Below are 16994 nucleotides of genomic sequence, written 5' to 3'. Positions count from 1 at the left end.
CCAAAAGTTTTCCCTATTTTCTGTAGAAAGCATAATTTAATTTATTGGATTAATTATTTGTAGCAATTAGATTTTCCAAATTATAAAACATTAGGTGTAAATTTTAATTGTTTAAAAATGTAAATAAATAAATAAATAAATAAAAAATTGCTATCACGAGACAACATCGTTTTATGCCTCGTGTTTTGATCATAGGTCCATACACCCACTTCGAACACCCTTGAACCCAGCACGCTCAAAGCTCAACCCACTGCTCCCATTGCGACTTGAGACTACAAGCCCAGCCCATGATTTTTTAAGTTCAAGTACAGTGTAAGTCCAGTAATATATGTACTATTTATCTCATAGTTTAGCAATTTACTATCACGGTATGGGCCTTGGACCAATCCAGACATTGGACCCTAGTCTCTGTATATTCAGGCACCTGAAAACCCAAAATACCAAACTGATATGAAAAATTATGTTACTAAGCAATTAAGCCTTTTGTACTTTAATCTAGCATGGTTTTGAAACTCAGATCATTTAATAGATTGAAAAAAGGGAGAGGTTCAAGATTTTTGAAGTCAAAACAAGGTTCAACCGAGGTTAAACCGTGATGTGTCATTTAATTTTTTAATATATTAGATACTTAGATTAGTTTATATTAATTAATTTTCTATTCCTGATCAACAAGATGTGTGTGGCCCAAAGGTTTGCATGCTGAAGATGTTATTTCACTTGCTGAGAGTAGGTTCTCAAACCTACTTCTTCAACGAGGGTTCCAGTTTTTCAATCAGCTTAACTAATAAAGTATTTTGTTTATGAAAAAGAGATTTGGAGTTTGAGTCTTTCCTAAACCAAAAAAACCAATTAGTATCTTGCTTTAATGATAAAAACAAAATTATTAAAAGCGGACGCTATGGTTTGAAATTATTTTTAAAAAAAAAAACCTACTTCACTTAACCTCTAAAATGATCAAACTACAAATAATTGAAATATTTTAAACTTATTTGGTACACACTACACCGATATATTTCTTTTTCTCTATTTCATATCTTATTGCAGGTTGTCTTTGTCCATCTGTATTAACGAGGAGTTCAACTGACAATTTTCTACATCATCAATTCTAATTGATTTTTCTTTTCGCAGATCTTCATTGTGATTCAATGGATTCCAACTCTTAATTTTTACCAACCGATGGAAGTATAATGCTTTCCTTAGTTTCAGAGGAGAGGACACTTGCCACAAATTTACGGATCATCTATATACAACTTTGAAGCAAAAATGGTCAAGTACTATATTTGGTCGAAATAATTTGGGTTCTATCACTGCTAAAATTTTCTTCTAAAGATCACCTCAACTTAACTCAAAAATAAATAAAAGTCATTCCCTCACTTTTCTTCCCCATTTTCCATTCCCTAATTCACTTTAATCACCCCGGTGTAAAAGTCCTACCTTTGGTCACAAAAATCCATCACTTAGTTGACTAAAAAGTAGTGTTAACTGTTGAGAAAACTTTATATCTATTCCTCCCAAAAAAAAAATAGAGAGAGAGAGAGAGAGAGAGAGAGAGAGAGAGTTTAGTAAAATAATTTGAGTTATGTTGTTTGGGTATTTTTGCTATACGTGTGGGTGAAAAAATACATGAAAATATGTGTAATATTATTTAAAATATAAGTTATTGTATTAAAACTTAATGCCAAACAGACCCTAAAAAGAAGAAAAGAACTAGAACCCACAGCGTTGTTATGAAACTAAAACCACTATTTCTTTGGCTCTGGGTATCAGTTTTCTCGTTGCCATTTACTGGCCGGTCAAAAAGCAAGGTAAAACACGAAGCTTCCTTGCAAATTTCATACGTGACCTGCAACTGAAGTGAATGAAACACGGTAAACTACAGTAAAAGATACTTTGAATGGAGTGAAAGTACACCATGCCAATCCCATAAAAATAAAAATAAAAAAATAAAAAAAAGAACACCGTGCCAAAGTAAATATACATTGAATGAAGTTTCTTGGAAATTTTCTGCATACGCGTGATGAAGCCCCAATCTTCACTTTGCCCCTCAAAAGCTGTGCACACTCTGTCCGGTGGGGAATAGAAGGGTTGAAAATTTGCACCCCTTTCTTTTATAAATTTTTTTTTTACTAAATATATTGTAGAAAAAAAAAAGTGTCTTCTCTTTTGCCAAAATTCTGCTAAATTTTAAAAAAATAATAATAATAAAAAAAAAGCAAAAAGTCGATCTCTTTTGATCGGTCTTCGATTGATAGTTGATCAATCGAGCATTCTTTTATGTGAATTTAACTATTAGGTTCATGGCATTGATTGAATTCTTGTCAATCGGTCGAATATAGCTAAACAAAAAGAGCAAAAAACTAAATAAAAATAGAACTCATAAAATACGTGAATACCAAGTACGATAACCCAAAAAAAGGACGGTGTAGAATTTTCTGTTGTTTTTTGAAATTAATATTATGTTTAAAGGAAGAAATAAAAGAGAAAAAAATATAAGTGGAAGGATAAGAATAAAAAAAAGGGGACAATAATATTCATTATATATGTGTTTGGATATAAAATTAAAAAGAATAAAAACTATAAAGAATGAAAAATAAACTTATATTTTTTTGTTTAATATTTTTATAATTATTAATTATTAATTCCTAGATATAGAAGTAATTCTTACAAGATATTCAGAACCTTTTTACTTTCTTAATTTTATATAAAATTTAGTAATTTCCTTATTTTCTTTTAAACATGACAGAATTAAACTCTAATCTGTTTATTCACTCAAAGCCTAAAAAATAACATGGCTATGGCTAAAAAACATTTAACCATTTTAAAAAATGGGCCAGATAGGATTTTTTTGGGTTATACGGTCAATCCATTTTTTTAAGGATTAAAATTATAATTCTGTTTTACCTATTTTTTCATTTTGTTTATTATTAGTTATTACATTAATGTATTATAGATGAAGAAATTGACAAAATTAATTATAAATTTAACATATATATTTCTCAAGCATGAATATTTTTAATGTTAGATCTACATGCAACTACACTGAGTTGATTGAGTTAAAAAATGATATATATATATATATATATATATATATATATATGTATTTTGATAACCCAAAAAAAAAAATGATATATTTAGTTATCTGTGTAGGCATCTTTAATACTATTTCATATTTTACATGTGGAACGTGTATTAGAAGAGGTAGATTTTTGGCATCCAATTTGCATAGTTTTTTTTATCTTGTCTTTTTCTATGATCATGACTTCTTCTTTTTTTTTCTTTTTTTCTTTTTTTTGATGACGTGAAAAACTTCATTCAAGAAAAAAAAAATTATATAAACCAAGCAAATTTTTTCTTTGAAAGTCTAACATAAACTCTGGCATTTACTCTTCACATTCTACAAACATATATACTTCTGAAGTGACTATCCTACTAAAGATGTGCAAAGTATAAACCAAACAAATTAATTTAAGTATAATCTAGCTTTTATTGATAGAGTTATTAAGAAAAAGAAAAAAGAAAAAAAAAAGAAAAAGTGGACCCGAAGGACAGTTTAGTTTTTCCTTTCAAATTTGACAAAAAGCAAAAATTGAAAAATGAGTGGAATCTGCAATTACCTAGATTTTCCATTCCCTACTTTCTTTGTTCAGTACCACTAAAGTCTGTCGTCCCTTTAGTTCTGAACAAAACACTACACAATTTAGCCAGAGACAAAACCCAACAACCAATCCCTTTGATATATGTGATTTGCGTGCTGAAGATCTTATTTCACTTGCTGAGACCACATTTTTAATTTAGTTTAAAGGATGTTACATGATGCTTAATATCTTTACCATTCGTAAATCAACCCTCAAACCTACTTCTTGAACAAAGGGTTTCGATTTTCAATTAGTTTAATTAATAAAATTTTTTGTTTATAGAAAAGAGATTTAGTGTTGATTCTTTCCTAAACCAAAAAAATCATATCTTGCTTTAATCATAAAATAAAATTATTAAGAGTAGACGTTATAAGTTGAATTATCTATAAAAAAATAAAAAAGGATCCTACTTCACTTAACCTCTAAAATGGTCAAAACATTTTTTAAACTTGCAAATAATTGAAAATTTTCAAACTTAATCGATGTATTTCTTTTTCTCTTTTTCATATCTTATTGCAGGTTATCTTCATCCATCTGTATTGACGAAGAGTTCAACTGACAATTTTCTATATTATCAATTCTAATTCATTTTTCTCTTTGCAGATCTTTATCATGATTCAATGGATTCGAACTCCTAATATTTACCAACTGATGGAAGTATAATGTCTTACTTAATTTCAGAGGACAGGACACTCACTACAAATGTATGAATCATCTATATACAACTTTAGGGCAAAAATGGTCAAATACCATATTTGGCCGAATTAATTTGTGTTCTACTACGGTTAAAATTTTTCTTCTTAAGATCACTCCAACTAAACTCAAAAATAAATAAAAATCATTCTCTCACTTTTCTTCCCCATTTTCCATTTCCTAAATTCACTTAATCACCCCGATGTAAAAATCCTAACTTTGGTCACAAAAATCCATCACTTTGTTCGTTAAAAAGTAAACTGTTGAGAAAACTTTATAGCTATTCCTCCGCCAAAAAAAAAAAAAAAAACTTCATAGCTGATTAAAAAGAAATATAAAAAGAAGAAAAGAACTAGAACCCACAGCATCACGAAACTGAAACCACTATTTCCATTTTCGACTGGCTCTAGATATCAGTTTTCTCCTTGCCACTCACTGGCTGGTCATAAAGCAAAAGTAAAACACGAAGCTTCCTTGCAAATTTTGTACGTGACCTGCGACTGAAGTGAATGAAACGCTGTATGCTAAAGCAAAAGATTCATTGAACGAAGTGATAGTGCACCAATGCCAATCCCATCAAAAAAAAGTACACCACACCAAAGTAAATATACACTGAATGGAGCTTATTAGAAATTTCCTACATACGCGTGACGAAGCCCCAATCTTCACTCTGCTCCTCAAAAGCTGTGCACACTGGTGGGGAATAGAAGGGTTGAAAATTTGCACCCTTTTTTTTATAAATTTTTTTACTAAATATATTGTAGAAAAAAATAAAAAAAAAGTCTCTTCTTTTTTCTTAAAATATTGTTAAATTAAAAAAGAAAAGAAAATCGAGCTCTTTTTTTTCTTTTTCTTTTTTGCTTTAAAATTGAGCTCTTTTGATCGGTCTTCGATTGATAGTTGATCAATCGACCATTCTTTTATGTGAATTTAAAATATTAGGTTCAGGGCATTGATTGAATTCTTGTCAATCGGTTAAATAAAGCTGAACAAAAAGAGCAAAAAATTAAATTAAAAAAAAAACTCATAATATACGTGTATACCAAGTACGATAACAAAAAACTAGAAAAAAAAAAGTGTAGAATTTTCTGTTGTTTTTTGAAATTAATATTATGCTTAAAGGAAGAAAAAAGAAGAGAAAAAACCTAAGGGGAAGGATAAGAATAAAAAAAAGGGGACAATAATACTCATTATATATGTGTTTAGATGTAAAATTAAAAAGATTAAATATAAAAAGAACAAAAAATAAACTTAATTTTTTTTTGTTTTATACTTTTATAATTATTAATTATTAATTCCTAGATATAAAAGTAACTCTTACAAGATATTCAGAAGCTTTTAAATTTCTTAATTTTATATAAAATTTAGTAATTTTCTTATTTTCTTTTAAACATGTCAGAATTGGACTCTAATTTGTTTATTCACTTAAAGCCTAAAAAATAACATGGTTATGACTAAAAACATTTAACCATTTTAAAAAATGGGCCAGATAGGATTTTCTTGGGTTATACGGTCAATCCATTTTTTTTAAGGATTAAAATTATGATTCTGTTTTACCTATTTTTTCATTCTTTACTAAAGTTATTAAATTAATGTATTATAGATGAAGAAATTGACAAAATTAATTACAAATTTAACGTATATTTCTCAAGCATGAATATTTTTAATGTTAGATCTACGACTACACCGAGTTGATTGAGTTAAAAATGATATATTTAGTTACCTGTGTAGGTATTTTTAATATTATTTCATATTATAGATTTTTGGCATCCAATTTGCATAGTTTTTTTTTTTTTTCACTTTTTCTATTGGGGGGGGGGGGGGGGGGGGAATGGTTAAAAAAGCATTTGGGCTTTGGGTCTGGTTAGTTGGTACAAGTCTGTCCACTCAAAGTCCTCTAGACCCACAGGTCAATCCGCACTATAATGGTCCGAGAAGTTGTCTGGGAAGGAGTATCTCCTCGGATAGGCCTAGTAAAGGCCGTAGGACTTGCTAGACAGTTTAGGGACAGAATTCTGAAAGATCTGTTGGATAAAGGAGTGATCCAATCCAAGCACCCGCTAGAAGTAGGAATGAGTGAGAAATATCTGAGGAAAAAGCTACTACCACCACATTAAAGGCCCTACATCTACCTCCCTAACTGCATTTATGGAGAAATGACCTCTGAACAGTAGCATTCAGCCTTCTAGCTATTGTTTGAAGACTTTAAAAATGTAATGGATGGGACAAATATCTGGAAAAAATATCTATGTTACACGTAGATGGATTAGGGAAGAAGAAAAAGGATATAAGAAGACGAGAGAGAAGAGAAAAAGGGGGCCTGCTTCTTTTTTTTTTTTAAAGCTAAAAAATTGTAATATTTTGCTGAAAGAAAGAAAGACTATACAATTTGTCATCGGCTTATATTCGAGGAGGTTTTTTTGTTACGTTCGTCTATTATTTGCATAGACTGCAGCATTCTAGCCTGTAGATCAACTTTCCAACATCCCAAACCTACGTTTTAAATCCATACTCTACAAATTTCAATGTATAAGGCTCTTTGGGCCTGAACTCATTACTTGTTTTTTGAGTCTGGGTACAAATTGTGCACTTACATCTATGATCATGACTTTTTTCTTTTCTTTTTTTACAGACGTGAAAAACTTCGGTCAAGAAAAAAAAAAAAAAAGGAAACGAATTTATATAAACCAAACAACCTTTTTCTTTTAAACCTTGACATAAATTCTAGCTCTTGCTTCTTATATTTCACAAATATTTATAATTGTAGGGTGATCATCATACTAAAAGTGTGCCGAGTATAAACTAAAAAATTAACTTAAGTATAATCTAGCTTTTGTTGATAGAATTATTAAGAAAAAGAAAAAAAGAAAAAAGAAAAAAAAAAGTGGACCCGAAGGACAGTTTAATTTTTCCTTTCAAATTTGACAAAAAGCAAAAATTGTCTAGCTTTTATTGATAGAATTATTAAGGGGAAAAAAAAAAAAAAAGTTGACCCGAGGGACAATTTAATTTTTCCTTTCAAATTTGACAAAAAGTAAAAATTGAAAAATGAGTGGAATTTGCAACTTACCTGGATTTTTCCTTTCCCTACTTTCTTTGTTCAGTACCACCAAAAGACTGTCACTTTAGTTCTGAACAAAACACTACACAATTCAGCTAGAGACAAAACCCAACAACCTATCCCGTTCCCTACTACACAATTTAGCCTTACGATAACACTCCCCCTGAGTTCTCAACTGTGAAGCTTCAGTTGTTCTTGCTCATAAAATTCCAAAAAAAAAGGTTATGTTTGGCCCCTCTGATGAAGGGAATTCATCAAATAGTTTTTCTTCTTTCATAATTGTTTTCTTTTTCAATTTTCTTCAGTTATAATTGATTTTTTTCCCCCCGCAGATCTATATCGTGATTCAATGGATTCAAACTCATTATCTTTACCAAGTTCATCTTCAACTTCTTCTACCAGCCGATGGAAGTATGATGTGTTTCTCAGTTTCAGAGGTGAGGACACTCGTTACAAATTCACTGATCATCTATACACAACTTTGGTACAGAAAGGCATTGTCACTTTTAGGGACGATGAAAAACTTGAGAGAGGAAAATCTATTTCATCAGAACTGTTGCAAGCTATAGAAGAATCGAAATTTGCTATTGTCATTCTCTCAGAAAACTATGCAACTTCATCTTGGTGCTTGGATGAACTTGCAAAGATCATTGAATGCGAGAAAGAGCTAGGAATGACAATTTTCCCTATTTTTCATTACGTGGATCCTTCTGATGTACGGAAACAATTGGGAGCTTTTAAGGAGGCCTTTGTTAAACATGAAGAACGTTTTGAGGAGAAGAAGGTGCAGACATGGAGAGATGCTTTGAGTCATGTGGGCAATCTCGCCGGATGTCATTTAAAGAACATTAGGTAATTTAATTTGATGTATTTCTTTATTCACATGTCCCACTTCGTATATACAACTTCATTTTGAACCTAAAGCAGATCTACATAATTGTTTTGTACTTCTTTTAATTTTTTTTTTCCACAAGCCAAACAATTTTCATATTTTTCGCATCTCCTATTTATTGGTGGTTCAAACTTCAAACTCAACGTATTGTTTTTTGTTCATTGCAGCCCTGAGACCCAAGAAATACGGAGCATTGTGAGACATATATCGTGTGCAGTTAGATATAAATTCTCTGAACTTAATCAGGGCCTAGTAGGAATCTACCCTCAGGCTATGGAATTGGAGTCTGTTTTAGCTTTAGATCAGGTTGATGATGTTCGGTTTGTAGGGGTTTGGGCCATAGGGGGAATGGGTAAAACAACTCTTGCTCGATTTGTCTATGATAAGGTTTCGAAAGAATTTGACGATTCTTGTTTCCTTTCTGATGTTAGGGAAGTTTGTGAAAAAAATCGTTTACCCACAGTTCAAAAAACCCTTATTCTTAAACTTTTGAAGGAAACCCATTTGGATTATGGTGATGATCATGATCTATCTAACAAAATCAAGACTAGGTTACGTCACAAAAAAATTCTTCTTGTTCTTGATGATGTAAATCAATTAAAACAGTTACGGGGGTTGGCTGGAGAGCGTAATTGGTTTGGTTTGGGCAGTAGAATTATCATAACAACAAGATACAAAGATTTGTTGCAGACACATTCACTAACTAAATCCGAAATATATGAAGTTAAACCATTGGAATATGACGATGCTCGTCATCTCTTTTCTTTGAGAGCTTTTAAAAAAGAGCACATTCCAGATGAATTTTTAGAACTATCTAACAAGTTTTTAAACTATATTGATGGTCTTCCTTTAGCTCTTGAGGTTTTGGGTTCCTTTTTGTTTGGAAAAAGTATTGTTGAATGTAAGAGTGCTTTAGAGAGGCTCAAAGAAGGTCCTGGGAGAATTGTTATCCAAGTACTTGAAATAAGTTTTGATGGACTCGATGACTTAGTCAAGGAAATATTTTTATATATTGCATGCCTCTTTAATCATGAGGAGAAAGATTATGTAGTAGAAATACTTCATAGTCTTGACCTCTACCCTGAAATTGGATTGAGGGAACTCATTGACAAATCTCTCTTGAAAATTTCAGATATTAATAAATTGCAGATGCACAATTTACTAGGAGAAATGGGTAGGAATAAAGCTTGTCAATACTCTCGTGATGAGCCTGGGAAGCATAGGATACTGTGGCTTTTTAAGGACATTGATCATGTGTTGAGAAACAATATGGTAAGAGGTTATTTACTTGAGTTCATTCAATTTCTTCATATTCAGCAAAGTTTAAATATGCATAGTTATGCTTATAATATATTTTTCAATTCACGAATTCCTTTTTTATTATTAGGGAACCGAAGCAGTTCAAGCCATAGATATCAGGCCAGCCAAGGATACAAGTATTTATCATGAAGAAAAAGAGGAATGTTGGAGGTCGCAAGGGTCAGTTCTATTGGTTAATCTTCAAGATCAGATTCTAAGCTCTCTATATTCGCGAGGGTTAGCTTTGTTGGTTACTTTTCATGGATGGGTCCAAAGGACTCTATCTTGGCGAGGCTTCACATCATCAAAAAACCAGACAGGGCCACTTTGGAACTCTAACGCCTTTTTGAAAATGCCCAATCTTAAATTTCTGAGAATTCGTAATATTAATCTTCTACATGTCCCCACACACCTCCCTAATAATTTAAGAATTATTGAATGGAGTGATTATCCTTCAAAATCGTTGCCTTATTTCCAGCCAGGTGAGCTAGTTCAACTTCGTTTGCAACGGAGCAAAATTGTAAGACTTTGGGAAGGAATGAAGGTAAGAGCGTTAATAAGCATCCTCATACAAATTTGCGGTTTTATAGTATTATAATTTTTTAAATAGACAATCAGAAGTTAATTATTCTAAACTTTTTTCTTTTCTCCTCATAGAATTTTGACAAGCTAAAGTTCATCGATTTGGCTGGCTCGTCAGCTTTGATTATAAGTCCCGACTTCACTGGAGTCCCAAATCTTGAGAAATTAGTTCTTGCATGGTGTTCAAATTTATGTCAGCTGCACCCATCCATCGGGAATCTAAAAAAGCTTATTCTTCTTGATTTAGAACAGTGCAAAGAACTAAGTTGTCTTCCAGACAAGTTTGAAATGGAGTCTCTTAAAACTCTAAATCTTAGTCATTGCTCAAAAGTCAAGAGAATTCCAGAATTTGTGGGAAACATGAAGTGCTTACAGGAACTTCTTTTGCAATACACTGCTATTACAGAATTACCTTCATCTGTTGAATGTTTGACTAGCCTTAATAAGTTGATCTTGCAAGATTGCAAAAATCTAGTGTGTCTTCCTAGCACCATTTGTAGTTTGGCATTGCTTAAATTTCTTGATCTTTTTGGATGCTCAAAATTGGACAAATTGCCAGAGGACTTGGGGAATATTGTAAGTCTAGAGAAGCTTAGTTTGAGGGGAACAGCAATACAAGAATTGCCTTCATCAGTTGAATTTCTGATTAGCCTTTGGTCATTAGATCTAACAGATTGCAAAAATTTTGTGTTTCTTCCAAGCACTATTTGTAGTTTGAAGTCACTATCTTATATTCATCTTCGTGGATGCTCAAAATTTGTCAACTTGCCCAAGAACTTGGGGAATCTCAAAGGTCTGGAAACACTCTATTTACAAGGAACAGCAATAGAAGTGTTGCCATCTTCCATTGGACATTTGAGTGCCCTTTGTACTTTGAATCTAAAAGATTGCAAAAATCTTTTGCATCTTCCTAGCACTATTTGTTATTTGAAGAAACTAAGCAATCTTGATCTTTCTGGATGCTCAAAAATTGTCAACTTGCCAGAGAACCTGGGGAATATGGAAAGTTTGTCGGATCTTTATTTGCGTGGTACAGCTATAAAAGAGTTGCCTTCCTCCACCGTTCGCCTTCAAATTGTCAAGGGAGTGTGTTTGAGTGAGCGTCAATGGCCATCATCTCCATTTGATTCTTTGCCAAGAAGTCTAGATCCCATGGGTGCGCTATTGCGTCTCTTATCAAGTATGCCTATAAGAGATTTGGATCTTCGGGACTGCCATCTTTTAGCGATTCCCAATGATATTGGCTGCCTATCCCTTTTAAATGCGTTACGGCTAAGTGGAAATGATTTCATTTCCCTTCCTGAAAGCATCTCTCAACTCTTTGAACTTAGATTGCTCGACTTGGATGGTTGCAAGAGGCTTCGGTCATTACCAAATCTTCCGTCAAAAGTTGAATGTATAAGTGTGAACAATTGTACCTCACTAAAGAGATTGCCAGAATCACAAAATGATTCCTTCTGGTCATGTCATTTTCAATTATGTTTCAAATGTATCAACTGCTTCAAATTGGCTGACAATATTCAAAGCAGTAGTAACTTGTTTAAGGTATTTCTCTCTGTTTTCTAAATATCTTTGTCTCTGTCCCTGTCCGTGTGTTGGTTTTTATTTTTTATTTTTTTAATCTCAACATCATGTGTTGTATATTTCAGGGACAAAGTGGTAAACTACTAGGGAGGAGATTACCTTCTGTTATTCCTGGAAGTGAAATTCCGACATGGTCTAAAGAAGTGAACATATGCGAAGACCCTTATAGCTCATTTGTTACTTCTTCCATTTTTCAAAGATATCTATATCTACTACGTAGCTTCCCAAATTTGGATTAAAATTTTAAAATAAAAAAAGTGAACATACAGGTGCCTTTTAATGAGTGTGATGAGTGGAGGGGAATTGTTTTGTGCTTTGTTTTTGTACCCAGCAAGCGTCATCAACACCGATCTCTAATTAATTTTCAATCGATTAAAGTCGATGGATTTCAAAAAAATTGTTGTCCATTTGACTTTCATATAGGGGAAAAATATGGTAAACTTAAATCGCATCACCTTGGGCTGCTCTATTTATCTAATCTCCACAATTGGGAAATCCCTTGCGTTTCTATTGATGCGAAGGAATTCCATCAAGTTGAGATTAAAATAGCTATCACGGGCTTTGAGGTGGAGAAAATCGGGGTCCGTTTGGTATACAAGGAGGACATCGAAGATCCCAATCAAACTATTGCACATGACAGCAGCAACCGCAGTGGGCGAAGATTTGGTAACATTGTATATTACGTTTTTGGGAGATTATGAAATCTAGGATCTAGATTTTAGCACCTCAAACAGAATTTTGTTCTCTTCTTTTACCTGTAAGTTATCATCCTTCTTCTCCTGCCATTATAAATCTAATTGTTTTCTTTCTTTTCTTTTTTGTGTTCCTGGACATAATTTCTTTTTCTGTTTTCTTCTTAGCGTTACCTTTTTTCAATAATTAAAATCATACTGTATCACTTTCTTTTTTAGCTTTTTAATCAGGTTGGAATGATACAAAGTTTTTCATTGTTCTCTTGTTGGTGCACTTGTATTTAATGGAAGAAGGGGACCAAAAGGCCCACCTGGGCTCTCACTATATTGGTCATGATCTCAGCTCTCAAGGGCTCAAAATGATAAATCATTTAAATTAACTGTCAAATTGCTCTTATTGTTGATTAAATAACTTTTCTTTTTGGTGTGCTGCACATGTAATACTCTTTCTTATTTTATTTATTTGGCTAAGCATATCTGTTAAACTTCTATTAATATACAAATGCATATGGTTCATATTGAAGAAATTTCCAAAATACACCTCGCTCCGTTCAAATGTTGATTTTGCTCCATGATTTGCACACCTATATGCAGTTGAAGTTAGTGAAAGAAAAGTAATGAAAAAATGAATTGAAGTTTGCAAAACCTTTTTCTATTTGGTAATCAAAGAATGAGAAGTGAATAAATGGATAACTATTCAATATTTCATGACAAGTCTTAATAAAGTTTATAGTAGAATACACTATTCACATGAGAGGAGGTAAAACTATCCCAAAATGCTACCTTATAATTTATCCAAGCAACAAACCTTACAGTTAATTATATAGCTGTTGGACCTCTATGCATTTGTCATTTAACAACCAGGACTTGTTCAATGGAGGAACTGATACAACTACCACGTCTATCTACAATCTTTGCTTACAGAAACAATGCGGCTTCATCCAACAGCAACTCTTCTGGTGTGCCTTATGCTGAGATTGATGTGGAAATTTGTGGATACACCATTCCTAAGCACACCCATGTGATTGTAAATGCATGGGTGATAGCCCGAGGTCTCATGTAGCCAACACAATTTATACCAGAAAGGTTCATGAGTACTGAAGTTTTGGATTTTTGAGGAACAAATTTCACTTTTATTCCATTTGGGTCTGGGCAGTGGATTTGCCCAGGTTTGTTGCCAGCTTCTCTCATTCACCAATTTGATTGGAAACTTCCGGATTGAATGACACCCGAAGATATCTACACAAAAGACAAATTCGGACTGACATTGCAGAAGGCTGTTCCATTTGTTGCCATTCCTGTGTTTGTTGCTAAAGTGTAGATTAAGGACCTTTTCCTATGTTATACTAATGTTGTTACTTGTTAGTAATGCAGCAAGTTGTTATTTGATAATGTGCTATTGCTGAATTGAGTGTAAATTTTTTGATAGATTTAATGTGACCTTGTGCTCCTCATTTCCAATTTTAAACATGCACACCTTGTGTTTGCTAAAATGCCCCGCTCATTATTTTCTTCAGATTTGCTCCAATTTTCAAGCATTGCGCCTTAAAGTTTGGGTTGTCAATGGTCTTCTCTAGCGTTTCATGTGCCTCAAGACGTGGGTCTTCATGCCACAGTACTCAAAATGACGTAATTTTGAATAATGATGTAGTTTTGAATATAGAAATTTCGTTGTTTTGAGTTTAGAATAATGGCGTAATTTTAACTTAGTGGACACTTCATCAGCAGAAATAAAAGTGTTAAAATCCAAAATCCAAACGTGATGTAACATTACAAGCGTGGGTCCAAATTTTGATACTTTAGAGACTAAAATCAAAATTACCATGAACTTTAAGGGTATAAATAAATTGTAATTTATTCTTCTTCCTAAAATAAAAGTCCACACGTTTAAATTACTTTTCTTCATGCTTGACCTACCATGAGTCTCCATGCCATAGTTGCTAAAATAGTCTTAAGCTAGTGGCCATACTTTGGAGTGTGCCCCATTGATACATTCATGTCTCGGCTTCTTAGAGAAAGTGTCCCTTTGCATTTCATGACAAAAAATGGGAGAGGTTTTAGGGTATTAGAATTAGCTAGAGAACTCTCATTTGGATAATGCAGGATATGTATATGACCTTGGATATATATTGTGCTTCATTGTTATATGTATGCTTTTGCTTATGGGGAAGATATGTCCGCCATTATTTGTGAAATTACCAGTAACTGACTTTTAGTATGGTTTAAAATTAAGATCATTGTCCAATGTTGATTATTTTGTGACTATGAGTTGTTGCTTATGCCTGTTTTTTTTTTTTCCTTGCCTTTAATGTGTTGCTCATGGTTCAGGAAAAGACAGGTTACTTTCTTTGTGATAGTCTCTAGTAACAGGTGGTAAGTCTTAGTTTGTTTTGTGGTTTCTCAGGATTAGCTGTATTACTTTAGTTTATAATGGGATTTAAAAAAAAAAAAAAAGAGAAAAAAGATTATAATGGGGATTTAGTCAAAGAATTGCTAACGGAAGAGACTATTAGGATTTTGATTGGCAAATCTCTTGTGATCCCCAAGAGAGTGTTTGAGAGATTGAAACCACAGAGTTCTTTTTCCAGCGAGGTTCATTGTTGCAAATATTCAAGGAGGTTCCTTGGAGTGTCAAAGGTTCTGGTTTAAGCAAACGAGAAGTTAATGGAGAAAATCATTGTGGAAATATTTAAGAGGTTCTAGAGGGTCTAGGCTACAAAGATTTTGTAAGTTCTGACTAATTGTAATTGTTCCTAGATAGTAAATTTTCTGAGTCATTGTTTGTGTCCCTCGACTGGTTTTTCCATTGAAGAGGTCATTCTTTGATTTTCCACTTCCTTACCAAATCTGTGTTAGATTACTTATTGCTTTGAATGATTTGGTTTTTGACAAACTGTGGTGGAATTATATATATATGGGTGGATTGCTTTACATTACAACTGGTGTGATAGAACTTCAAATTTGATAATTCTGCCATATTAATCACATTGGGGCCTGAACATAAATTTCTAGTCTGCTTAATTTCCATCCCAACCCTGGTCTACATTCATGATTCAACCTGTCTTTTTTTTTGGGTCAAATGTAGAAACTCATGACTAGGGAAAGAACCCCTTTGATATATAATTTTATATGACAATGTGTTTTCTGGGATGTAAGAGTACTCTTCAAAGTCTAGAGTGAAGTCTATCCTAGAAAACTACCAACCAAAATCGTAACTTGTTAGACGAACATGGCTACCTGTTCTGCATGGTCAGAACAAGTTATGGGACCTGTCAGGAAGACAAACTTCTTGTCTGTCCTTTGTTGCTTCTGTTTAAACTTAGGCTTCGCCATAGATACCATGCGATCTTCTCAATGCATCAAAGACCTTGAATTCATAATATCCAATGGAGAGGGCTTTCAGACTGGAATTCTTCAGCCCTATAAGTTCTGCCAATGGGTAACTTCGAATATGGTATAATTACATTTCTATATTCACTATCATACGAGTAGCTAACAAACAGAAACCTCTCAAGTGCTTACTATATCGGACGATGGCAATCTTGTGGTACAACCTATTAGCGTTTGGAGGGAAGAGAGAGAAGGTTTGGGAATTGGAATTGGGGAGAGAAAGGAAAGGAAAGGGTTTTGGGGAGTGGAAGAGACGAAGAGTACTCCACTGTGTGTGTTTGGAGGTGCGGGGAGGAATTTTGTGTCTTTTGTTTCTTTGGGTATGGTACTTGATTTACAGAAGTCAACTACTGTGTAAATATTATATTTTTATTTTTTAAAACAAATTTGATATTATTAGATGGAATTGAGAGACTGAATTGGACCAATTAGACTGAAATGGACTGATTTGGACTAAATAATTTTTTTTTAATCTATATATATAAAATCGAAACGTTTAGAGCTCCCACATTTTTACACATCAGTATTATTAAAAAAAAAAAATATATATATATATATATATATATATATATATATATATATATCTCTCTCTCTCTCTCTCTCTCTCTCTTTAGCAAAATCCAATTTACCTCTTTCTCTTTCTTAACTCGTCAGTTCCCTTTAAATTTGATGCACACTAATATATTTCATTTTTAATATATATATATATATATATATACACACACATATACACACACATTATTTATAGCCCTTAGAGCTTGCTAGACACTGAGAAAAATAAATCAATGTAATAGTTCTTTGGATAATAACTCAAATCTCATTAGATACCTCTATCCTTTCTAGCTCCATTGATGCCAATTTGCTTCAACCATTATATCTTCTTCTCGGAGCTGTGCTTTAGATCCCAAATTGAGATCGTAAGGTAATTCTTCCACTAAAAGGTGGGTACATAATATCTAAAAAACAACCATTTCTTTGTCAGTCTCTTAAATTTTTGCTTTATTACTTTGATCTCTTTAATTTTATTTTATAATTTTGGTTTGAACGCAATTGCCTTTTAGTTAAATGCACACAAATTGTTTGATAAAATAGCTAAGTGTTTTGCTTTAGGCAACAGTTTTTTTTTTTTGACACACACACACACAAGGGAGAGGGAAAGAAGTTCT

At 32.8% G+C, this 16994-nt stretch overlaps 1 protein-coding gene across 3 annotated transcripts; it reads left to right on the top strand.

Annotated features, from left to right (window-relative positions):
* The first annotated feature begins 7441 nt into the window (after nucleotides 1–7441).
* Nucleotides 7442–13931, top strand: LOC142636728 (disease resistance protein Roq1-like). 3 transcript variants are annotated; one of them, XR_012844378.1, is made up of 6 exons: nucleotides 7442–8241; nucleotides 8449–9553; nucleotides 9669–10124; nucleotides 10238–11707; nucleotides 11812–12503; nucleotides 13363–13931. XR_012844378.1 is itself a non-coding variant. In XM_075811014.1 (5 exons), the coding sequence occupies exons 1-5, from the start codon at nucleotides 7739–7741 to the stop codon at nucleotides 11983–11985; spliced, it is 3708 nt and encodes a 1235-aa protein (XP_075667129.1). In that variant the 5' UTR covers nucleotides 7442–7738; the 3' UTR covers nucleotides 11986–13931. The 3 variants fall into 3 exon arrangements, 1 of the variants encoding a protein (XP_075667129.1); XR_012844377.1 differs by having other exon boundaries at nucleotides 12658–13931; XM_075811014.1 differs by having other exon boundaries at nucleotides 11812–13931.
* Nucleotides 13932–16994: the final 3063 nt, after the last annotated feature.

The sequence above is a fragment of the Castanea sativa genome, chromosome 5 (genome assembly GCF_040712315.1).
Source record: "Castanea sativa cultivar Marrone di Chiusa Pesio chromosome 5, ASM4071231v1".
NCBI lineage: Eukaryota > Viridiplantae > Streptophyta > Magnoliopsida > Fagales > Fagaceae > Castanea > Castanea sativa.
This window is presented reverse-complemented; position numbering and strand designations above follow the sequence as displayed.

Excerpts from the sequence above, each read along its gene's own strand:
- LOC142636728 (XM_075811014.1), top strand. The coding sequence starts at position 7,739 with ATGGATTCAAACTCATTATCTTTACCAAGTTCATCTTCAACTTCTTCT. Across the intron at positions 10,125-10,237 it reads GACTTTGGGAAGGAATGAAG|AATTTTGACAAGCTAAAGTT; the intron begins GTAAGAGCGTTA and ends TTCTCCTCATAG. Across the intron at positions 11,708-11,811 it reads GCAGTAGTAACTTGTTTAAG|GGACAAAGTGGTAAACTACT; the intron begins GTATTTCTCTCT and ends TGTATATTTCAG.